Source organism: Corylus avellana, chromosome ca1 (genome assembly GCF_901000735.1).
Source record: "Corylus avellana chromosome ca1, CavTom2PMs-1.0".
Taxonomy (NCBI): Eukaryota; Viridiplantae; Streptophyta; class Magnoliopsida; order Fagales; family Betulaceae; genus Corylus; species Corylus avellana.
Window position 1 is genome coordinate 7,195,717 of NC_081541.1, and position 11,017 is coordinate 7,206,733.

An 11,017-nucleotide genomic window follows, 5' to 3' on the forward strand; every position below is an offset into this window, starting at 1 on the left:
AAGACAAGAAAAGTTTGGGTGGTACTTTCAAGGATTCAAGATTCCCTTCTAACAAATTCACAACTCTACTCATCGGTGGTTGGCTCAAAAGGTTAGTTTGTATGCATTACAAACTCACTATTATCATCTTCCTTACACTTTTATGATCCTCTTCATTTAGAAGTTTTTCGCAAAAAAATTTACCGAAGAGTGGCGGTCGGAAAGGCGGCCGGAGGTGGCAGCTACTGGTGGTAGCAGCTGGCAACAGTAGCTTGAGGCAGCAATCTCGGATAGTGGATTGGGCAATACATATGGGCTGGAGTCCGGTTGGATTGAGCTTAATGGGCTAAAGTGACTTGGACCCTCAATGTGCATGAAGGGAGAGAGACTATGTTGACATGTGAGGTCCTACTAATGCTTGCAACCTCATTAATGAATTCTTCTCCATTACTTCTTGAATCTTTCAAAACCTTCACTGCCACAGGACATTCATCTTTGAACTTCATCTTGTAGACACCACCATAGTCCCCTCCGTCTAATTTATCTCTAAAGAGGTTAATCATTTTCTTGATATCTGAATAACAATATCTTTTAATAGCAAGAAGTCCATGGTTCCCTAAAAAGGCCTCAACAGTCTGATGGGTTAAACTTTTGTTCTTCCAAAAATATATGAATCTATTGGATGAGGACTTTCTCCTTAAGCAGCAAATTATAGCAATCAGTGTCTCAACTCCAATTCCAACAGATATAATGGTTGTAATCAAAGAGTAGAAATTACGAAATTATGCGGTGCATAAACCAAAGTAACTTGAACTACCAATTAATTAAGAGTGTACTGAACCTTGTTAAAGTTGCATTTTCTTTACATTAAGTAATACCCCTAAAGATTTGATAATTAGCGATATTCTTTGAAAGGAGTGAAAAAAGAGTTGCAATTTATGTGTTGAAGATGCAATAGATTACCCCAGATGCAATAATTTGAGTTATGTCAGCTGACCAATTAGCAAACGTTTGAATACTAATATCAACAAGAAATTTGATTGAAGTAGTATCTCACCTAATCCTCGTTACTCTCTGCAACAGAAGATAGAAACATAAACATAAAAGATGTCACTTAAACAATGAAGATTGGAGGCACCTAAATTGGCGGCCTATGAAACTTTAACAGGGTTAGTAGTAAGAAAGAAATATCAAAACCTTAACGAAGTTTGTAGAGTTTTAGTTGAGTGCCTTGAGGCAATTTGTTCTTCTAACTTCTTAAAACCATTTGACCAAAGCCTGGTAATTCTTGTTAAAATGTTAACTAATTAATTAAATTATTTTATTTTCTTAAATTTTTTAGATAAATGATGATTTAATATGATATTTAGGTAAATGTATTGAGTTTGAATCTTGTCTCTATCATTTACTCCTCATTTTAATTAAATATTCTACTTTACCCAGACATAAGTGTTAAAATATTACATGAGTGAGAGTATTAAAATATTAACTAAATAACTAAATCATCTACATAATTTATCATGGAACGTAAATTAATTGATTAAATTTATTAATTCCTTTAAGCTAAAGCTTTTAGGACATGTTTTGTGATTTAATATTGTATCAAAGGAGATCATAAATTTGAATCATATCTCCGTTATTCACAACTCATTTTAATTAAATATTCTGTATGTTGGATCTCACTTATTAAGAGGGAGTTTGAGTCTACACATAAATATATTGTTCCTAATCCACTTAAACTTATGAAATAAGTGGTGATTTAATATGATATATTGACCATTACAACTTCACTAATAATTCTTTTAATCGTTTCTAACCTATCATTCCAATAACAAGTAGACATCCTAGGTGGAATCAAGATATTGTAAAATCTAATCTATTTACTAAGAGCATCTCTTACACGTGAATAATTTTTATAGGGACTTGGCTAAATCAACTCTTTTGTAAAAAATTTTGTCTCTATTTTATTCTATTTTTGCTATTTATTTATTTTATTATTAGTTTATTCAGTCTCGTGAGAGAAAACTGACCAGGAATTTGACAGCGCACATAATGAGGTTGATCGGCGCAGAAGCACTAGAAACGGTAGTTACTGCTGTTGTCGAACTTGGTCCCACAAAACCCTCCACTATGCTCGCAAATGCTGCAGTCGTTGGCATTCCATTTTAGCCAAAACCCATTTTCCAGGGCCCTTCTAATCTCATCGTGATTGTCAACCCCATAAGCAGTTTGAACCGGTGCTACCACCCGAGTTTTGCACTCGTTTGACACGTCTGCCAACTTCGGGTCGCCTTGAGACAGGGCCAGAATCTTTTCCCCATGACCACCGGCATAAATATGTAAAGCACTGGGAAGCGACGAACAGTTATTGCTGCAATTATAAAGCAGAACAAGATTGCGTTGTTTTGGTACTAGCTCAAATCGGAGACTCATACTAGTATTAAAACAAAGATCAGAATGAGTCACCACAAGCACCATCCACCGCCAGGTCTGCCACCTCCTCCATTTGCTCATCGTCCGCCACCGCCAGGACCACCTGGGCCACCACCAGGCCGCACGGTCCACCATCTCCTTCATTTGCTCATGGCTCCGAGATTTATAATATATTTACCATTTTTTAAAAATATTTAAAATATATATATTTTTTATTTTTTATAAAAAAAATTAAAATGAGTATTTTAAAGATTTTGACAAGATTTAACATAAAAAATTAACAAAATGAGATAATTAAAAGAAATTGAAAGTTTGATACTCTCAATTAAGTGTTTTACAACTTTGAAATAATGAAAGTTGATGTGAGTTTTGTGAAATTTTCCATGTTTAGCATTACTATTTAGGATTTTTGGTTTCATGGTCTAGTTAGTTTTGGCTAATGAACTTCGCATGAAGGATACCCATCGGAGATGAGTTAAGTGCTTTTATTGAGTTACAGAATGATGAAGATACCTTGAAACTGGAGGCTCTAGAAGCTTAGAGGGCGCCCCGGTCTTGGATTTACACGAAGTTATTGACCTCTCCTCTTGTATGAACTCGTGGAATAGAGCGCTGTCAAGTACCCAAAAACAAGAAACCAGACTACTCTCTTTCTTTCTTCTTTTTTCAATGGTCTTTTCTGGAATCACCATATCTCGTTAAATATTTTTGGCTGGGTGCCTCCAGATCATCGTATGCAAACAGAAATGGTCCAATTGATGAATTTACTAGAGGCAACCCATTAAAGGGGGATGTCTTCCTACGTGACAGGAATGTTACTATTAGGATATTGCCAAGGATGAATGTGATCATAAAGACAGACGATTTGCATGAAAGCATCTCTTTGCAGTAGTTCCAGATCCCAGGAAGTTCTCCTGTATGCACCATCTTAGTGTAGGATTAAAGTCTGATTCTGGCAGGAGCGACAGGAATGGAGAAACAAACAAATTAAGGCAGAAATTATGGCCGAAAATGAAAGAAAAAAAAAAAAAAAAAAAGATTTGCTCTGTTCCGAGTAAGGTCTTCATAGAAACCTCTGTTTTCTGCGCAATCTTTTCAGCTAATAGAGCAGCAAGTCTTGAGTCTTCGCCTATAATTTCTTCAGACTACGTAGTGAGTTCCTATTTCTTACATAAAGACTCGATTAAAAATTGATTGGACTCACAAAAGATGTAATAAGCATCCACAAGCTAATAATTGAAGCAATTCACAGAAGATGCTAGTTACTAATCAACATTATAATTTCCTTTTAAAGAAAATATGCATTTTAGGGTTACAGAATCATGTTGTAGTGACCTCATTGTTGTCTAATAATCTTCTGATCTTGATGGTGAAAACAAGAAAGGCTTGGGTGGCACTTGCAAGTATTCAAGGCTTCCTTCAAACATATTTACAACTCTACTCATTGGTGGCCGATTTGAAGGGTCGGTTTGTATGCACCATAAACTCACTATTATCATCTTCCTTACACTTTCATGATCCTCTTCATTCATAAGGCCATGCAGTCCTAGATCTTCATCTTGTTCAAGACGCTTGTAAATCCAATGTGGAAAAAATATTTCACTGGTACAATCATTCTTGACATCTATACTCCTTCCCCTAACCATTTCAAATACCATCATTCCGTAGCTATATATATAAACATCTGACTTGTGAGATACTCCTCCAAAATTTCTACAAAGTACTTCTGGAGCTATATATCCTGCAGTCCCTCTTGCACCCAACATTGATATGATACTCTTTTCTCTATGGCATATTTTTGCAAGGACAAAATTAGAAATCTTTGGGCAGAAGCTCTTGTCCAAAAGAATATTATGAGGCTTTATATCAAAATGCAAGATTCGTGTGTTGCAACCTCTATGTAAGTATTCTTATCCTCAAGCAATACCAAGTGCAATATTGTATAATGTCATCCATTCCAATCGATGATCAGTGACCATTGGGGGATTTTCTTTATATATGAACTGTTGTGATGTTACAAATATTGGTTTTATTTACCTATTAATTTTTTTGACCATTTGACATAAAATCTATTCATGAGTTTTTGACCGTTGGGCAATAAAACTTTTTACAAGTTTTTAACTGATGGTTTTAATACTTTTACCGTTGGTTTTCTTAAACTAAAACATTTTGTCTTCAATGGCTTTGTTGACCGTTGTTGACCATTGGCTTTAATTCATGGATTTGTTTTAATACATAGATTTGTTGACTGTTGTTGACCGTTGGCTTCAATTCATGGATTTGTTTTAATACATGGATTTGTTGACCGTTGTTGACCGTTTGCTTTAATTCATGGATTTGCTTTAATGGATTTGTAGACCGTTGGTTTTTAATAACATGGATTACATGATAATGGTTTTTAAAAGAAAAAAGATTTCTCATGTCTATATAAGCAAGTGTTTAACTTTGACAAAAAAACAATCAAAAAATATTACTTTTAGTAAGATTTCATTTTTATGCTCCAAAATTTTTCTTTGTTACCAAAGAGAAAAAATAGAGTTATTTGCTACTCAATTTTTTCATCCTCTTCAATTTGAGAAAGGGTTGTTCATTTGATCTTCGTTACTTGAAAGTGCGTTCTTAACGAAGGTAGACGCTATAATCTAATCTTGTGAGGTTGCATGTCAAGAGGTCTGATCGCACCGAGTTATACACTCCAGGAGGCACGAAATCAACCTTTAAGGACAACGCTCTTGCGTGATTCTATAGCTTTGTGAGATTTTTCCTTGCTCTATTTTTATTTATTGTATTCTATTTATCTAATAGTTAATTGTTTGGATTAATATTATTTAGCATCAATAAGAATTTTTGCACTATCCATTTAATTTTACAACATGAACTTCTCGAGAGATCAGTTTGGCATAGACTCATAGATGAGAGCTCTTTTGGAACCCTCAAAGCAAAAGCCCATAAGAGAGACAATGTTGACATAGGAGGTCCTACTAATGCTTGCAACCTCATTAATGAATTTCTCTCCATTACCTCTTGATTCGTTCAGAACCTTCACTGCCATGAGGCAACCATCTTGTAACTTCCCTTTGTAGACACCACCATAACTCCCTTCGCCTAATTTATCTCTAAAAAAATGGGTCATTTTTTTGATATCTGAATAACTGTATCTTCTAATAGCAATAGGCCCACGGTTCCTTAGAAAGGCCTTGATAGTTTGATGGTTTATTAGAGTATAATTCTTGTTGGATAAGAAAGGTCAAAAGGCTACAAAAAAAGTCATGGGAGTTATAATAAAAATGAGGACATGGGCACTGTATATAACGACCCATTGAAAATTGATCTGACACGGCAATATAAATTCATGATGGAAGCTATCACGGCATATATCATCCCATAGTTTCGACACTCAATGTTACTTAATTCTGTAACTGTAACACACATCCACAAACTAATAAAAGATGCTACTTGCTACTCAAACATTAGAATTTTTTTTTTTAAAGAAAAGATGCATTTAAAGGCATTTCAGAATCATACTGTATTGAACCCCTTGTTGTCGAAGAATCTTCTGGTGATCTTGATGGCGAAGACAAAAAAGGCTTGGATGGTACTTGCAAGGATTCAAGACTCCCTTCCAACATATTCATAACTCTACTCATTGGTGGTCGGCTTGAAGGGTCAGCCTGTATGCACCACAAACTCACTACTATCATCTTCTTTGCACATTTGTGATCTTCTTCATTCATAAGGCCCAGCAGTCCTAGATCTTCATTGTGTTCAAGACGCTTATAAATCCAATGCGGAAAAAATATTTCACTGGTACGATCAACCTCGACATTTATATTCCTTCTTCCTCCAACCATTTCAAAAATCATCATTCCGTAGCTATAAACGTCGGACTTGTGAGAAATTCTACCAAAATTTCTAGAAAATACTTCTGGAGCTATATATCCTGGAGTCCCTCTTGCACCTAAGATTGATATGATACTCTTTTCTCTAGGGCATATTTTTGCAAGACCAAAATCAGAAATCTTTGGACAGTAGTTCTCATCCAAAAGAATATTGTGAGGCTTTATATCAAAATGCAAGATTCTTGTGTTGCAACCTCTATGCAAGTATTCTAATCCTCGAGCAATGCCAAGTGCAATATTGTATAATGTTATCCATTCCAATTGACGATTAGTGCCCATTGAGGGATTTTCTTTATATATGAACTTCTCGAGAGATCCGTTTGGCATAAACTCATAGATGAGAGCTCTTTTGGAACCCTCAAAGCAAAAGCCCATAAGAGTAACAATGTTGACATGGGAGGTCCTACTAATGCTTGCAACCTCATTAATGAATTCCTCTCCATTACCTCTTGATTCTTTCAGAACCTTCACTGCCACGAGACAACCATCTTGTAACTTCCCTTTGTAGACACCACCATATCCCCCTTCGCCTAATTTATCTCTAAAGAAGTTGGTTATTTTTTTGACATCTGAATAACTGTATCTTCTAATAGCAATAGGCCCATGGTTCCTTAGAAAGGCCTTGATAGTTTGATGGTTTCGACTTTCCTTCTTCCAAAAATAAATAATTTTGTTGGATGAGAACTTTCCCCTGATGCAGCAGATTACAACCATCACAGCTCCAATTCCAGCAGATATAGCTGTAATCAAAGAATATAAATTACGAAATTATGCTGTGCATAAACCAAAGTAATTTGAACTACCAATTAATTAAGAGTGTCCTGAACCTTCTTAAGATTGCATTTTCTTATGATGACACCAGACAAGAAATCATAAAAATCATCAATTGCAGGTCAAAAAGAGAAAGAAAATCATGCAACATGGAAGTTTGAATAATTGACGAGAATTTTTAGAAGTCTTCCAATGGATTCCGTGTATAGTACATCCTGCATGTAGAACGAAAAAGAAAATGCAGAAAATGGAGCCATTACCAAAACTAATATCAACAAGAAATTTGATTGAAGTGGTATATCTCACCTAATGCTATCGCCAGTATCGTTTTGTTACTCCCTGCAACAGAAGCTAGAAACATAAAAGATGTTTGTTAAACAGTGAAGAGTGAAGTGAAGCAGCTAAATTGGCAGACTTTAATCAAAGAAAGAAATGTATAAACCTTGTCAAAGTTTGTAGAGTTTAATTAGTTGAGGGCCTTGAGGCTATTTTGTTCTTCTAACTTCTTAAAACCATTTGATCAAAACCTGGTAATTCTTGTTAAAATGTTAACTAAAATAACTATAAATTATTTTAATAACTTCAATTTTTTAGATAAATGATAGTTTAATATGATATCAAAACAAAAATACTGAGTTTGAATCATGTCTCAATCATTTACTTTTGATTTTAAGTAAATATTCTACTTAGACCAAATATTACGACGCGAGTAAAAGTATGAAAATACTAACTAAATAACTAAATCATCTATAGTGATTTAACATGGAATGTTAGAATATAAATTAAATGATCAGATTTATTCATTCTTATAAGCTTAAGGTTTTAAGACACGTGATAATTTAACATAGTATCAGGGAATCAGTCTTAAATTTAAACCATGTTTCTCTATTATTCAATACTTATTTCAATTAAATATTTCATATGTTGGACTTCATTTATTAAGAGAGTTTGAGCCCACACATAAATTATTCATTGATGTCCACTTAATTTTGTGAAACAAATAATGATTTAACATGGAACTACCGTTGCAACTTCACTAACAATTCATTTCTAACCTATCATTCCATGAACAAGTAGACATGCTAAGCTAGATTAAGATGCTGTAAAATTTAATCTATCTATTTAGAGCATCTCGAGTAGATATTCTAAATTGCCCATGGACCATTTTATTTTTTTTCAACGAATGTGTTCTGATCGATTCTGAGTAGTTAAAAAAATTAAATTAATTTTTTTTAAAAAGTTGTTTGAGTAGTTAAAATAGCGATTATGTTTTAGCTCGGCGTGCCTATACATTTGTCATTTGGCCAAGAGCGGGGGCTACCAAATTTGATTAAAAATTTCTGAGAGAGAAAACTGACCAGGAATTTTACAGCGCACACGGTGAGGTCTATCGGCGCAGAAGCACCGGTAACCGTAGCTACTGTTGCCGTCGACCTCGGACCCACAAAACCCTCCACTTTCCTCGCAAAGGCTGCAGACGGTGGTGGCCTTCCATTTCAGCCAAAACCCATTTTCCAGGGCCCCTCTAATCTCATCGTTATTCTCAACCCCATAAGTAGCTTCAACTGGTGCTACCACCCGAGTTTTGCACTCGTTTGACACGTCTCCCAGCTTCGGGTCGCCTTGAGACAGGGCCAGAATCTTTTCCCCATGACAACCGGTATAAAAATGTAAATCACTGGGAAGCGACGAAGAGTTATTGCTGCAATTATAAAGCAGAAATAGATTGCTTTGATTTGGTACTAACTCGAATTGTACACCGGGAAGGGATATGTTTTTTGTTAAAGAAAAGCAATCGGTGTTTGAATTAGAAAAGTCAGGGTTTGAGACGCGAATGGTCTGGTTTTGGTCGAAAATTTGGTGGATGGTGTAGTTGATACCGGCTATGGTGATAGTAGGTTGGCCATTGGTTTTGCAAGAGACCGGGAATCCAGTTTGGCCACAAAAGTAGTTTTCGTGCTGGCTACCTTGGATGAAGAAGGGAAATGTTATGTTTTGGCCATCGCCACAATTTTTGGGAACACTGCACCTTATGAAGTGTGGGTCGTCCGCACCATAGGATTTTCTAAGTAGAAAGAAAAAGACGAGGATGCAGATGAGGCTTATCATTGGAGAAATGGGTGATACAAGGGTGCCCACGAAGCTTGCCTCTTTCATTTCTGGATCTTCAAACTGTGGAGGGGCATAAAGATTAAAGAAGAAGATCAGAATCTGGGGAAAGGGTAGGAGATGCATTGATGCAATTGACTCGCTGTGCGGCTGTGCCTTTGACTAGTTTCAATGGCATTCAATATCTGCCAGACTGCCCCATACAGTTCAACTTGTAGATCTTTCAAAACATGGCCACTAGGCACTATCTGCCCCATAGCTTACGTCGTTGAAATTTCAAAGCAATTTCATATACGGCCATGTTTTCCAAGTCTTACCACGTCAACTATCTTCGGCCATTTATCCTGGCATGTTTGTTAAACATCATGGACAACTAAATTGAAAAATAGTATCGAAAACCGAATTTTTTTTTTGTTTTTTTAGTGATTTTTTTATTTGAATAATAATAAAAAGTGAATTATTGTGATATAAAAAATGAAAATGTTTTGATGTTGATTTTTTTAGAAAAATAAGATGAATAGTATTTAGGGGAGTGGTGGTGTCATTCTAACACTTTCTCCAACATATTGTGGCTCTTCATTAGTAAAGTAAAGCCTAATATATAAAATATTTAATTGAAGAGAAATATATATGTATTGTCTTTTACCCATCTCTTATCCATCTCCATATAAGAGACGGCAAATTCATTATTGAATATCTGGAATCATGTATAAATTCTACAAATTTAATGATAGATTTACAAAAAAGATTATCAAAAGATATGTTGTACAAGTTGTGAGGTTTGTGTCCCACGTTGAGAAAGTATAAAGAATAAAAATTGTTAATATACTTAAACTTAAGCGAACCCAAGCCCATTAGCTTAAGCTTTTGGACTAGAAGTGGTGTCCAATACCAAAGTTAGTTCTATACATATGACTAGCAACAAGAAAGGCAATTCCTGTTTCTTGGGAGTCCGCCATAGACTTTGCGTTTGGGGGGCCTAATCCTTTAGGATGCGGTAATACCTATTCCCCCTTAAATGTCCTATCCAAGCCAAGGAACTTATCTCCTTGGTGTTTATCTCCCCAACAAGATAGATGTGTTACACTTCTCTTAATTGAAATATAAGGTCATATGTATAAACTATTAACTCAATATATTTATTCTTATATCATATTAAATCAAACATTTATTCTAAAAAGCTTAAAAATATTAAAAAAAATAGTGAATTTAATCATCTAATTAATATTCTAATAGTCATTCAGTATGTCTTTAAACTTTCTCTTCATTATCTGCAATATGTTAATCCATAAGATAAATAATCTGATTCAAACTCAAAAACATCCGCTTTCTAGTACAAGGCTAAGACAGGTAACTTATAGGCTAACTAATTGAGTTGCCATATAAGCAGAATTCAATGACATCCTCCGAAAATTACAGAGAGAGCTTGCATGAACACTTCTGTGAAAGTTTGCAGCTTGCTTTGAAACGTTAAGATAATGGTAGTCGTCCACCCAGCAGTGGTGGAGCCCTGGATTTCTCTGTTGAGAGGGCCACGCTTTTTTCTTTTTCTTTTTTTTTTAAAAAAATTTTGATTAATTGCCTGTCATGAAATTCGTTTGGGGTTACTTGTCTTACAAACAGGGGTATTGACATATTGTAATTAATTCCGTTCAGTACTCTTTTTCTTTTTTCTTTTTTTCTCTTTTAGGTTAAATTATGCATTACCAATGCTTTTTCATTCGTTACTCTTGCTATTGAATCAAAGCTGATACTATGGAAAACCAGAGTCCTTCCAGAATGCTAACAAAAACATTTTCAACATTGTTGTTTTTGTTCTCACATGG

The 11,017-nt window shown here is 35.1% G+C and overlaps 2 protein-coding genes across 2 annotated transcripts; both read right to left on the reverse strand.

Moving 5' to 3' along the window:
- Positions 1–3,698: 3,698 nt before the first annotated feature.
- On the reverse strand, positions 3,699–5,545 carry LOC132173685 (rust resistance kinase Lr10-like). The gene is made up of 3 exons (XM_059585291.1): positions 5,434–5,545; positions 4,035–4,321; positions 3,699–3,983 (listed from the first exon to the last, which is right to left on the reverse strand). Exons 1-3 carry the CDS (start codon positions 5,543–5,545, stop codon positions 3,759–3,761), a joined length of 624 nt encoding a protein of 207 aa, XP_059441274.1. The 3' UTR covers positions 3,699–3,758.
- Positions 5,546–5,721: 176 nt separating this feature from the next.
- Positions 5,722–9,285, reverse strand: LOC132184987 (LEAF RUST 10 DISEASE-RESISTANCE LOCUS RECEPTOR-LIKE PROTEIN KINASE-like 2.1). The gene is made up of 3 exons (XM_059598799.1): positions 8,441–9,285; positions 7,389–7,433; positions 5,722–7,051 (listed from the first exon to the last, which is right to left on the reverse strand). The coding sequence occupies exons 1-3, from the start codon at positions 9,237–9,239 to the stop codon at positions 5,898–5,900; spliced, it is 1,998 nt and encodes a 665-aa protein (XP_059454782.1). The 5' UTR covers positions 9,240–9,285; the 3' UTR covers positions 5,722–5,897.
- Between the last annotated feature and the right edge of the window lie 1,732 nt (positions 9,286–11,017).

Excerpts from the sequence above, each read along its gene's own strand:
- LOC132173685 (XM_059585291.1), bottom strand. The coding sequence starts at position 5,545 with ATGACCCATTTTTTTAGAGATAAATTAGGCGAAGGGAGTTATGGTGGT. Across the intron at positions 4,322-5,433 it reads GGTTCTGAACGAATCAAGAG|AATACTTACATAGAGGTTGC; the intron begins GTAATGGAGAGA and ends CTTGAGGATAAG. Across the intron at positions 3,984-4,034 it reads TTAGGGGAAGGAGTATAGAT|CGTCTTGAACAAGATGAAGA; the intron begins GTCAAGAATGAT and ends TGGATTTACAAG.
- LOC132184987 (XM_059598799.1), bottom strand. The coding sequence starts at position 9,239 with ATGAAAGAGGCAAGCTTCGTGGGCACCCTTGTATCACCCATTTCTCCA. Across the intron at positions 7,434-8,440 it reads TGTGCGCTGTAAAATTCCTG|CTTCTGTTGCAGGGAGTAAC; the intron begins GTCAGTTTTCTC and ends TTATGTTTCTAG. Across the intron at positions 7,052-7,388 it reads GATACTGGCGATAGCATTAG|CTATATCTGCTGGAATTGGA; the intron begins GTGAGATATACC and ends CTTTGATTACAG.